This window comes from Oncorhynchus kisutch, linkage group LG7 (assembly GCF_002021735.2).
Source record: "Oncorhynchus kisutch isolate 150728-3 linkage group LG7, Okis_V2, whole genome shotgun sequence".
NCBI classification, from domain to species: Eukaryota; Metazoa; Chordata; class Actinopteri; order Salmoniformes; family Salmonidae; genus Oncorhynchus; species Oncorhynchus kisutch.
This window is the reverse complement of record NC_034180.2, coordinates 19,455,217-19,469,407: the sequence shown is the minus strand read 5'-3', so window position 1 is coordinate 19,469,407 and position 14,191 is coordinate 19,455,217. Positions and strand designations below refer to the sequence as shown.

General features: G+C 43.0%; 1 protein-coding gene across 2 annotated transcripts in view; it reads right to left on the bottom strand.

The window, feature by feature from the left end:
• sptb (spectrin, beta, erythrocytic) overlaps positions 1–14,191 on the bottom strand; it is a 60,181-nt gene that overhangs the window by 33,796 nt on the left and 12,194 nt on the right. For both annotated transcript variants that reach the window (XM_020487680.2, XM_031828635.1), the window contains exon 2: positions 7,612–7,913. In XM_020487680.2, coding sequence (XP_020343269.2) covers positions 7,612–7,759 — 148 coding nt within the window. In that variant the 5' untranslated portion in view covers positions 7,760–7,913. The remainder of the gene's footprint in view (positions 1–7,611; positions 7,914–14,191) is intronic.

Sequence of the window (14,191 nt, the reverse complement as noted above, 5' to 3'; positions counted from 1 at the left end):
ACTTGGAATCCATAACTAAATCAACTGTGTTGACGAGCTACTCCATTTGTCATATTAATGTTTGAAGTCTGTCATGAGAGACTATAGCGGGCTCTGCAACTGCCCACGGCTAAACACAAGAGCAGAGAACACAACACACTGTAAAAAAGCCAACCAATTGCTTAACCAGCGTTATTCTGGGAGTTGGGTGGACTTCATAAGGACAGGAAATGTAGCTAATGTGTCAAAGTTTGTTCACTCAACAAACGTTGCTCACAGTGAGCTGGATGTATAAAACCTTGTCGAGTGAATGTTTTTCAATGTATGTTTGCCTTTGTAAGTCAACACTGTATGTTGGTATAGCTATATGCCCAAGTGTTGAGCAAACTCACAACCCTATCACAGCTGGTTACCTTACAATACGTTGAATCAGCTAACTCTGCTCGAAGTGAGCTGAATTTGAACAAGCTTGTTGAGTAAAATGAGAAATGTATGTATGCCCAAAACCAAGCAAAACCACGGCCATCACTATCATATTTCTCAGCGTGCTCTATTGATTTCCACAATTGTTCGTTTCAATACCTGTGTTTTTGCGTGTACATTGATTGGTTGATTCATTTTATGCTACACAAGCATCAATAACATATATTTTTCTAAACTAATCCAATCTCTTAGCAGTTTGACTTTTTGCACTCGTTACTGAGATGGCTGTTCCAGTTCAGAGGCCCTGGCAGTAATCACTCTTCCATGCCCTGGCAGTAATCACTCTTCCATGCCCTGGCAGTAATCACTCTTCCATGCCCTGGCAGTAATCACTCTTCCATGCCCTGGCAGTAATCACTCTTCCATGCCCTGGCAGTAATCACTCTTCCATGCCCTGGCAGTAATCACTCTTCCATGCCCTGGCAGTAATCACTCTTCCATGCCCTGGCAGTAATCACTCTTCCATGCCCTGGCAGTAATCACTCTTCCATGCCCTGGCAGTAATCACTCTTCCATGCCCTGGCAGTAATCACTCTTCCATGCCCTGGCAGTAATCACTCTTCCATGCCTTGTCAGTAATCACTCTTCCATGCCCTGGCAGTAATCACTTCCATGCCCTGGCAGTAATCACTCTTCCATGCCCTGGCAGTAATCACTCTTCCATGCCCTGGCAGTAATCACTCTTCCATGCCCTGGCAGTAATCACTCTTCCATGCCCTGGCAGTAATCACTCTTCCATGCCTTGTCAGTAATCACTCTTCCATGCCCTGACAGTAATCACTCTTCCATGCCCTGGCAGTAATCACTTCCATGCCCTGGCAGTAATCACTCTTCCATGCCCTGGCAGTCATTCTCAATGCAAGTTGTGTGGGAAACTGGTCCAATTATGTATGTAGTGTAGCTAGCCACTGCATGGCTCTGAATTGTCATAAAGAGTTCTGTTTTCCACCGGGAAATATGCAAATAAGGCACAATAAATTCTCACGTTGAATTGTATGTTCACGCAACCCAACATTCTAAGTTGAGGGAACATGCGATTCAAACTTGAGAATGTGTGTTGGTTCAGCTAAAGTCATATGCCCAAATTCCCAATCCTATTGCAGCTGGTTATTGTACACTGAATGACCTTTTTTTACAGTGCACAACACAACGAGACAACGGGCAGAGCACAACGAGACAACGGGCACAGCACAACGAGACAACGGGCAGAGCACAGCGCAACACATCTGCAGAAGTCAAAACAGAGTCAGAACAAGCCATTAACAAAACCTGGCGGAGCCCGTGGTCTAGAAGCCCGGTTCAATCCCCACGTCCACCCTTTCTACTATTCTCCCACTTGCCTGTCACCCCCCCCCCCCAAAAAAAAAACGTAGATATCCTTCTATAACCAGAATACAACCTGACAACCTGACCAGTTTAGTCCGTTGGGAAGAGTGCTGCAGGAGTCTGGGTCTGGTGTGGAGCATGGTTGATGAGAGGACAGACTGACAGAGACACCGGGGTAGCAGAGGCACCCAGCACAGCTAAGCAACACCCACCCAGGCAGTAGGGAAATACTTTTTAATGACATCATTTCAACTCAACACAGAAGCCGCCTGAAGGAATCTGGAACAGGAGCAGGGTGAGAGGACAGAGACAAAGTAGAGGTAGAAATAAACAATGCATTGCAGACAGGTACAATGTATGACATTGTTACTCTAGCAGATACACAAAGACACACAACAGAGACAGAATGAAGTACAGTTGGCGGAGCGCAGCATAACGGAGATATAACACGCAGACAAGACAGAAAGACGTAACACTAACAAAAGCATAGGTCATGAATCAATATGAGGCAGGAGAGATGATGAAGACATAAACAGAAACACAGACAGAGTACCAGGTTACATCATGGGTAAGAGAGTTGTGTGCATCAGCATTTGGGTGAATCCAGGGGGCTTTATTCAAAACACTCTGACTTTGAAGAGTTTCACATCTCTATAAGAATCCCCTGAGCCCATTAGACAGCAGCGGTCGGCTAAATGTTGAAATATACCAGAGAGAATAAATGAAAGCATGTCTCTCTCTTTCTCTTTCCAACCTGTCCTCTTCTCTTCCTCCTCTCCTCTCTCCTCCTCCTAATGTGTTTCTGTCATCAGGGAGCTGGCTAGAACAAGCTAACGTAAATTCACAGTGACGGACAACCGCTCTCTTTGAAAATCGAATAACGGAGAGAGAAATTAGCAGTTAGGAGAGGAGGAGAAAAGGAAGAGAGGAGGGATGGATTATTCAATAGCTGTTCAACACAGTCATCTGTGGCAAATATAACGTTTCTGAATAGTCCCACAGCTCATCAGGAGAAAAGAAACCAAATTAATATGAATACAGCTAGTGTTTATGTTACGTCATACCACGGTGACGGCAGGTGAAAAATAGTTCACGTGAAATTTGAATGTGGCTAGTGTGACGGAGGGGTGGTAGCGCAGCTAACAAGACAATTCGGTGAACACGTAATCATACATAATCAATCCCGCTCTGATTAAATGGGAACGAAAGGTTACAACAACGGCCTGCCGTGAACGGTAGAGGGGGAAAAGAAAAACACGGCGTGTCCTTTTTAGGAGTTTGCTCCATGAAATATTCAGATCAAACTCAGCGAACAATTGGGGCATAGCCACTGCTTCCTGAAAAAGAAATAAATAAATGCACACACATTAAAAAAGGGCCACTACGGTGGAAGCACAGCTCTTTTCCCCCGACTCTCCAGCTCACACGACAGCAGGAACAATCAAACCACCCACATGCTCGCTCGCATCACAAGCTAGACCTCGCCATCAACCCCTCCCCCGCCTCAATCTGTCCCAAACACAGAGAGAGGGATGGGAAGGGCACACAAGGAAACGGTGCTCTCTTTTTTAACCCACTGTGGGGTTGGAGGTGAGAGGTGGGAGGGACAAATTCCCACCACCACCATCCCCACCACCACCACAGGACTGGACCTTAACCCTAACCCTGAGCGGTGGGAATGAGAGAGGGTGGGCCCTGAACCCACCTCTACCATCACCACCCCACCACCACAAGACTGGACCTTAACCCTAACCCTGAGCGGTGGGAATGAGAGAGGGTGGGCCGTGAACCCACCTCTACCATCACCACCACCACAAGACTGGACCTTAACCCTAACCCTGAGCGGTGGGAATGAGAGAGGGTGGGCCCTGAACCCACCTCTACCATCACCACCCCACCACCACAAGACTGGACCTTAACCCTAACCCTGAGCGGTGGGAATGAGAGAGGGTGGGCCGTGAACCCACCTCTACCATCACCACCACCACAAGACTGGACCTTAACCCTAACCCTGAGCGGTGGGAATGAGAGAGGGTGGGCCGTGTACCCACCTCTACCATCACCACCCCCACCACCACAAGACTGGACCTTAACCCTAACCCTGAGCGGTGGGAATGAGAGAGGGTGGGCCGTGAACCCACCTCTACCATCACCACCCCCACCACCACAAGACTGGACCTTAACCCTAACCCTGAGCGGTGGGAATGAGAGAGGGTGGGCCGTGAACCCACCTCTACCATCACCACCCCCACCACCACCACAAGACTGGACCTTAACCCTAACCCTGAGCGGTGGGAATGAGAGAGGGTGGGCCGTGAACCCACCTCTACCATCACCACCCCCACCACCACCACAAGACTGGACCTTAACCCTAACCCTGAGCGGTGGGAATGAGAGAGGGTGGGCCGTGAACCCACCTCTACCATCACCACCCCCACCACCACCACTGCAAGACTGGACCTTAACCCTAACCCTGAGCGGTGGGAATGAGAGAGGGTGGGCCGTGAACCCACCTCTACCATCACCACCCCCACCACCACCACTGCAAGACTGGACCTTAACCCTAACCCTGAGCGGTGGGAATGAGAGAGGGTGGGCCGTGAACCCACCTCTACCATCACCACCCCACCACCACCCCACCACCACCACTGCAAGACTGGACCTTAACCCTGACCCTGAGCGGTGGGAATGAGAGAGGGTGGGCCGTGAACCCACCTCTACCATCACCACCCCCACCACCACCACTGCAACACTGGACCTTAACCCTGACCCTGAGCGGTGGGAATGAGAGCGGGTGGGGCGTGAACCCACCTCTACCATCACCACCCCCACCACCACAAGACTGGACCTTAACCCTAACCCTGAGCGGTGGGAATGAGAGAGGGTGGGCCGTGAACCCACCTCTACCATCACCACCCCCAGCCCCAGACTGGACCTCGACAGTAACTTGTAGCTAGTGTCCAACCCACTACCAACACCATCACCCCCAGACCAGTCTGGACACCAGGTACCTTGCAGCTGCCTGAAGCGTCCATCCAGGATGGAGTTGAAGCAGATGTTGGAGGTACTGTAGCTCAGCCACCTTGCCTTCTTCATACTCCTGCCAGAGGTGGAGGCGTAGGAGGAGGTGGTAGGGGGCGGAGCGGGGCGCGGGAGAGAGGGGGCATGACGCTGCTGACGCCTGGCGGGGGTGCAGGTGGAGGAGGACGAGGAGGAAGAGGAGATGGGGGAGAGACCCAGACCCAGTCTCAGAGGATGAGGTGCTCCAGATCCTGTCTTGGATATAACCCGGAGGGTCCCATTCCTCTCAGGCTGGTTCTCTGGCTCCTGCCTGGTCCTCCCATCGCCCTTAGCTTCCCTCCTCAGGGCTCTGTGGATGGGTGGGGTGCTCCGGCTGCGGCTGCTGCTGCTCAGAGTTGCCCGGAGCGGGGTCTCTCTTCCTGGGGTGATGGCTCTGTCCCTGGTGGCCTCTCTGTAACTGTCCCTGTCCCTCCCTAGCGACACTCCACTGGATCGGAGGTCTGTGGAGGTCTCTCTGTTGGTTTTCCGGGTCACCCTGGTCTTCAGGCTGATCTTCACCTCTCGGAGCCGAGGCTGGGTGACGGCACGCAACAGACATGGAGACGGGCTGCTCATCTTGAGTCCTGAGTCCTGACCCCAACAATGGAGGGAGTCTGCAGGACCTGGAGTATGGAGCTGGGAGAGATGCTCAGCTCAGCAGCACTCCACTTCTCTCCTCTTCTCTCTCACGCTCTCTCACTCTGTCCTCTTCTCCTGTTCCCTCTACCTCTCCCGTATGACTCTCTCCTGTTCCCACCCCTCTCTCTCTCTCTCTCCCTCGCTCTCTTTCTCAGCTCAGCTCGGAGTGGTTCTTTCTCCAGCGCACCAGCCATGCATACAATATGTTCCAGGCTGCACACAAGTGTTCCTGACAAGGCTGTGCACCCCCCCCCCCCCCTGACTAAATGGGACGTGTAGGTTGTAGGGCTTATCCTTTGCACATGCCTCAGTGATCATACATTTTAAACAGTGGGTGAACATCTTCATCACAGAGGCATTCCCAACCTGAATTTTAGAAGGTTATGACTTTGGATGTAGAGTCGATGTTTGTTGTAGGGTCTAACATGTTGTGTCATGTAAGTGTAATCTCATTATGAACAGCTCAGACAGTAGACGTAGCTCACACTTGGTTTGTCCAGCAGCTGGAAATCAACAATGATGTGTAAGAGCTACTACTTCCTCTTTCCATTGCCTACCTCGTTCTCTCTCTCCCTCCCCTCTCTCTTTCATTCTCTCCCTCCCTCGCTCTTTCTCTCGCATTCTCTCTTTCATCCCCCCCTCTCTGTCTGTGACAGGACACTGATTGCATTACAGAGACAACAGTGCAGTAACACAACACACCAGCTAGCTACACTCTTAGAGAATAAGGTGCTAAAAGGGTTATTTGGTTGTCGCCATAGGAGAACCCTTTTGAAGAACCATTTTTGGCTCCAGGTAGAACCTATTTGGTTCGGCCTCCCGAGTGGCGCAGCTGTCTAAGGCACTGTGTCTCAGTGCTAGAGGCGTCACTAAAGATCCGGCCTCCCGAGTGGCGCAGCTGTCTAAGGCACTGTGTCTCAGTGCTAGAGGCGTCACTACAGATCCGGGTTCTATCCCGCTGACACGGTCGCCAGTTGGACGGTGTTTCCTCCGACACATTGGCGCGACTGGATTGCGGGTTTCAGCGAGCAGTGTGTCAGGAAGCAGTGCGGCTTGGCGGGGTCGTGTTTCTGGAGGGCGCATGGCTCTTGAACTTCGCCTCTCCCGAGTCCGTACGGGAGTTGCAGCGATGGGACAAGACTGCAACTACCAATTGGATATCGTGAAAAAGGGCTCAAAAGTACCAACAAAAATTGTAAATAATGTGGAACCACTTGTCCACGGCATCACTGACCCTACCACTGTTTGTGGCTATAGAGCTATGTGCCCCTCACCTCTGCATCTCCAGTCCCATGGTTCATCTGTTCCCATGTTCCATAGACGGAGGTACTATTTAAAAGGCCTTCAGAGTGAGTACTTATTGGCCCCAAAGGTGTGTCACTGATTACAATCTCAGGCAGATATCCCAGAGATCCAAGCTATCCGCATCTTTCAAACCCTATTTCCATATAGTGCACTACTTTTGACCAGAGCCAATGGTTCCTGGTCAAAATGACGCAATAAATAGGGAAACATGGTGCCATTTGGGACTCGGGGGGGGGACAGCTGTCCACATCGCTCACACTGGAGCATTCTGGGAATGTGCAAATGATCCCAGCAACTTTAGGGGTGTGTATGTGTGTGTGTGTGTGTGGGGGGGGGGGGGGTAAGAGAGACTGTACGTATGATAAGTCTCAACTGCTCTGCTGGGAGTGTGTGTGGCTGACAGCCAAACTCAGACATGATGATACAAGGCTCAAAGCTATCAGGTAGACTTATTAAACATACTGCACAGCATAAACAAGCCTAGATAGTATTCTGCCACTGCCATCGTTCATGTTTTCTTATATGGACAGAGTATAGACATTGAAATAGATGAGACATATGGATGGAAATGGAAATACAAGGAGTGGTGGGACTAGCATTTGATCCCATGCAGACATGCACTGTAAGCGGTGGTACTAGCTGCTAGTGGCTTAGCTAGATCATCCCCAGGCATAGCGTTTTGCCAAGAGGCTGATTCATATAATAGCTGATTCCAAGAGACAGTAGGTGACAGAGAACGACCCATAAGGGAAAAACACCCCAATAACACAACCCAGCCCACATCAGAGCCCTAGGTCTCCCCTCCCAGCTCCAACTCACCTGTTAGGGTTTTGATGCGTGACCTCTCAAACAGTCGTACAGAGCTCTTGTCATTGTCCAGCTCCTCTTCCAGCAGCTCGAAGCGCGTGTTGATGCGGCTATACTGCTGAGTGATCTCCACGTTGTCGAAGTCCGTGGTGGACGTCATGGCAGCAGCCAGCTTGGCGGTGGGACGGGGGCCGTTGGCTGGGGTGAGGTAATTGGGGGCCGGGGACAGCCTCAGCTGCTCTGGGAGGGGAGGATGAGGAGGAGGAGTGGAGGAGGGAGAGATACAGTAGAATTGACCTCACACAGCAGGACGTCTGAAAGGAGGAGAAATAAAGAGCTATTAGCATTGATGTTTTTTCCATCTTTGATTCACAGACATATGTGTGGAGACAGGGTTTTCTATCAAAGGTCAATGGCTGTATTATGTTCTGGGTACGATAGTTGTATTGTGTTACGGGTATGATAGTTGTATATTGTTATGGGTAGGATAGTTGTATTATGTTATGGGTAGGATAGTTGTATTATGTTATGGGTATGATATCTGTATTATATTATGGGTATGATAGTTGTATTATGTTATGGGTATGATAGTTGTATTATGTTATGGGTATGATAATTGTATTATGTTATGGGTATGATAGTTGTATTATGTTATGGGTAGGATAATTGTATTATATTATGGGTATGATAGTTGTATTATGTTATGGGTATGATAATTGTATTATGTTATGGGTATGATAGTTGTATTATGTTATGGGTATGATAGTTGTATTATGTTATGGGTAGGATAGTTGTATTATGTTATGGGTATGATAGTTGTATTATGTTATGGGTATGATATCTGTATTATATTATGGGTATGATAATTGTATTATGTTATGGGTAGGATAATTGTATTATGTTATGAGTAGGATCGTTGTATAATGTTATGGGTAGGATAGTTGTATTATGTTATGGGTATGATAGCTGTATTATGTTATGGGTAGGATAGCTGTATTATGTTATGGGGAGGATAGTTGTATTATATTATGGGTAGGATAGTTGTATTATGTTATGGGTAGGATAGTTGTATTATGTTCTGGGTATGATATCTGTATTATGTTATGGGTATGATATCTGTCTTATGTTATGGGTAGGATAGTTGTATTATGTTGTTATGGGTATGATATCTGTATTATGTTCTGGGTAGGATAGCTGTATTATGTTATGGGTATGATATCTTTATTATGTTATGGGTATGATATCTGAATTATGTTATGGGTATGATAGTTCTATTATGTTATGGGTAGGATAGTTGTATTATGTTGTTATGGGTACAATATCTGTATTATGTTCTGGGTACGATAGTCGTATTATGTTCTGGGTGTGATAGTTGTATTATGTTATGGGTATGATATCTGTATTATGTTATGGGTATGATAATTGTATTATGTTCTGGGTAGGATAGTTGTATTATGTAATGGGTATGATATCTGTATTATGTTATGGGTAGGATAGTTGTATTATGTTATGGGTAGGATAGTTGTATTATGTAATGGGTATGATATCTGTATTATGTTATGGGTAGGATAGTTGTATTATGTTATGGGTATGATATCTGTATTATGTTATGGGTATGATATCTGTATTATGTTCTGGGTATGATATCTGTATTATGTTATGGGTAGGATAGTTGTATTATGTTATGGGTATGATATCTGTATTATGTTATGGGTAGGATAGTTATATTATGTTATGGGTAGGATAGTTGTATTATGTTATGGGTATGATATCTGTATTATGTTATGGGTATGATATCTGTATTATGTTATGGATATGATATCTGCATTATGTTATGGGTAGGATAGTTGTATTATGTAATGGGTATGATATCTGTATTATGTTATGGGTAGGATAGTTGTATTTGGTTATTGGTATGATAGTTGTATTATGTTATGGGGAGGATAGTTGTATTATGTTATGGGTATGATAGTTGTATTATGTTATGGGGAGGATAGTTGTATTATGTTATGGGTGTGATATCTGTATTATGTTATGGGTAGGATAGTTGTATTATGTTATGGGTAGGATAGTTGTATTATGTTCTGGGTAGGATAGGTGTATTATGTTATGGGTATGATGGTTATATTATGTTATGGGTAGGATAGTTGTATTATGTTATGGGTATGATATCTGTATTATGTTATGGGTATGATATCTGTATTATGTTATGGATATGATATCTGCATTATGTTATGGGTAGGATAGTTGTATTATGTTATGGGTATGATATCTGTATTATGTTATGGGTAGGATAGTTGTATTTGGTTATTGGTATGATAGTTGTATTATGTTATGGGGAGGATAGTTGTATTATGTTATGGGTATGATATCTGCATTATGTTATGGGTAGGATAGTTGTATTATGTAATGGGTATGATATCTGTATTATGTTATGGGTAGGATAGTTGTATTTGGTTATTGGTATGATAGTTGTATTATGTTATGGGGAGGATAGTTGTATTATGTTATGGGTATGATAGTTGTATTATGTTATGGGGAGGATAGTTGTATTATGTTATGGGTGTGATATCTGTATTATGTTATGGGTAGGATAGTTGTATTATGTTATGGGTAGGATAGTTGTATTATGTTCTGGGTAGGATAGGTGTATTATGTTATGGGTATGATGGTTATATTATGTTATGGGTAGGATGGTTATATTATGTTATGGGTGTGATATCTGTATTATGTTATGGGTAGGATAGTTGTATTATGTTTTAGGTATGATAGATGTATTATGTTATGGGTATGATAGCTGCATTATGTTATGGGTATGATAGCTGTATTATGTTATGGGTATGATATTTGTATTATGTTATGGGTAGGATAGTTGTATTATGTTATGGGTAGGATAGTTGTATTATGTTATGGGTAGGATAGTTGTATTATGTTATGGGTAGGATAGTTGTATTATGTTATGGGTATGATAGTTGTATTATGTTATGGGTATGATATCTGTATTATATTATGGGTATGATAATTGTATTATGTTATGGGTAGGATAATTGTATTATGTTATGAGTAGGATCGTTGTATAATGTTATGGGTAGGATAGTTGTATTATGTTATGGGTATGATAGCTGTATTATGTTATGGGTAGGATAGCTGTATTATGTTATGGGGAGGATAGTTGTATTATATTATGGGTAGGATAGTTGTATTATGTTATGGGTAGGATAGTTGTATTATGTTCTGGGTATGATATCTGTATTATGTTATGGGTATGATATCTGTCTTATGTTATGGGTAGGATAGTTGTATTATGTTGTTATGGGTATGATATCTGTATTATGTTCTGGGTAGGATAGCTGTATTATGTTATGGGTATGATATCTTTATTATGTTATGGGTATGATATCTGAATTATGTTATGGGTATGATAGTTCTATTATGTTATGGGTAGGATAGTTGTATTATGTTGTTATGGGTACAATATCTGTATTATGTTCTGGGTACGATAGTCGTATTATGTTCTGGGTGTGATAGTTGTATTATGTTATGGGTATGATATCTGTATTATGTTATGGGTATGATAATTGTATTATGTTCTGGGTAGGATAGTTGTATTATGTAATGGGTATGATATCTGTATTATGTTATGGGTAGGATAGTTGTATTATGTTATGGGTAGGATAGTTGTATTATGTAATGGGTATGATATCTGTATTATGTTATGGGTAGGATAGTTGTATTATGTTATGGGTATGATATCTGTATTATGTTATGGGTATGATATCTGTATTATGTTCTGGGTATGATATCTGTATTATGTTATGGGTAGGATAGTTGTATTATGTTATGGGTATGATATCTGTATTATGTTATGGGTAGGATAGTTATATTATGTTATGGGTAGGATAGTTGTATTATGTTATGGGTATGATATCTGTATTATGTTATGGGTATGATATCTGTATTATGTTATGGATATGATATCTGCATTATGTTATGGGTAGGATAGTTGTATTATGTAATGGGTATGATATCTGTATTATGTTATGGGTAGGATAGTTGTATTTGGTTATTGGTATGATAGTTGTATTATGTTATGGGGAGGATAGTTGTATTATGTTATGGGTATGATAGTTGTATTATGTTATGGGGAGGATAGTTGTATTATGTTATGGGTGTGATATCTGTATTATGTTATGGGTAGGATAGTTGTATTATGTTATGGGTAGGATAGTTGTATTATGTTCTGGGTAGGATAGGTGTATTATGTTATGGGTATGATGGTTATATTATGTTATGGGTAGGATAGTTGTATTATGTTATGGGTATGATATCTGTATTATGTTATGGGTATGATATCTGTATTATGTTATGGATATGATATCTGCATTATGTTATGGGTAGGATAGTTGTATTATGTTATGGGTATGATATCTGTATTATGTTATGGGTAGGATAGTTGTATTTGGTTATTGGTATGATAGTTGTATTATGTTATGGGGAGGATAGTTGTATTATGTTATGGGTATGATATCTGCATTATGTTATGGGTAGGATAGTTGTATTATGTAATGGGTATGATATCTGTATTATGTTATGGGTAGGATAGTTGTATTTGGTTATTGGTATGATAGTTGTATTATGTTATGGGGAGGATAGTTGTATTATGTTATGGGTATGATAGTTGTATTATGTTATGGGGAGGATAGTTGTATTATGTTATGGGTGTGATATCTGTATTATGTTATGGGTAGGATAGTTGTATTATGTTATGGGTAGGATAGTTGTATTATGTTCTGGGTAGGATAGGTGTATTATGTTATGGGTATGATGGTTATATTATGTTATGGGTAGGATGGTTATATTATGTTATGGGTGTGATATCTGTATTATGTAATGGGTAGGATAGTTGTATTATGTTTTAGGTATGATAGATGTATTATGTTATGGGTATGATAGCTGCATTATGTTATGGGTATGATAGCTGTATTATGTTATGGGTATGATATTTGTATTATGTTATGGGTAGGATAGTTGTATTATGTTATGGGTAGGATAGTTGTATTATGTTATGGGTAGGATAGTTGTATTATGTTATGGGTAGAATAGTTGTATTATGTTATGGGTAGGATAGTTGTATTATGTTATGGGTAGGATAGTTGTATTATGTTATGGGTAGGATAGTTGTATTATGTTATGGGTAGGATAGTTGTATTATGTTATGGGTAGGATAGTTGTATTATGTTATGGGTAGGATAGTTGTATTATGTTATGGGTATGATATCTGTATTATTAAGCTTCAATGCCATACAACTCTCCTTCCGTGGCCTCCAATTTCTCTTAACTACAAGTAAAACTAAATGCATGCTCTTCAACCGATCGCTACCTGCACCTACCCGCCTGTCCAACATCACTACTCTGGACGGCTCTGACTTAGAATACGTGGACAACTACAAATACTTAGGTGTCTGGTTAGACTGTAAACTCTCCTTCCAGACCCATATCAAACATCTCCAATCCAAAGTTAAATCTAGAATTGGCTTCCTATTTCGCAACAAAGCATCCTTCACTCATGCTGCCAAACATACCCTTGTAAAACTGACCATCCTACCAATCCTCGACTTTGGCGATGTCATTTACAAAATAGCCTCCAATACCCTACTCAACAAATTGGATGCAGTCTATCACAGTGCAATCCGTTTTATCACCAAAGCCCCATATACTACCCACCATTGCGACCTGTACGCTCTCGTTGGCTGGCCCTCGCTTCATACTCGTCGCCAAACCCACTGGCTCCATGTCATCTACAAGACCCTGCTAGGTAAAGTCCCCCCTTATCTCAGCTCGCTGGTCACCATAGCATCTCCCACCTGTAGCACACGCTCCAGCAGGTATATCTCTCTAGTCACCCCCAAAACCAATTCTTTCTTTGGCCGCCTCTCCTTCCAGTTCTCTGCTGCCAATGACTGGAACGAACTACAAAAATCTCTGAAACTGGAAACACTTATCTCCCTCACTAGCTTTAAGCACCAACTGTCAGAGCAGCTCACAGATTACTGCACCTGTACATAGCCCACCTATAATTTAGCCCAAACAACTACCTCTTTCCCAACTGTATTTAATTTTTATTTATTTATTTATTTTGCTCCTTTGCACCCCATTATTTTTATTTCTACTTTGCACATTCTTCCATTGCAAAACTACCATTCCAGTATTTTACTTGCTATATTGTATTTACTTTGCCATCATGGCCTTTTTTGCCTTTACCTCCCTTCTCACCTCATTTGCTCACATTGTATATAGACTTGTTTATACTGCATTATTGACTGTATGTTTGTTTTTACTCCATGTGTAACTCTGTGTCGTTTTATCTGTCGAACTGCTTTGCTTTATCTTGGCCAGGTCGCAATTGTAAATGAGAACTTGTTCTCAACTTGCCTACCTGGTTAAATAAAGGTAAAATAAAATAAAAATAAATAAATTATGTTATGGGTAGGATAGTTGTATTATGTTATGGGTATGATAAATGTATTATGTTATGGGTAGGATAGCTGTATTATGTTTTGGGTATGATAGATGTATTATGTTATGGGTATGA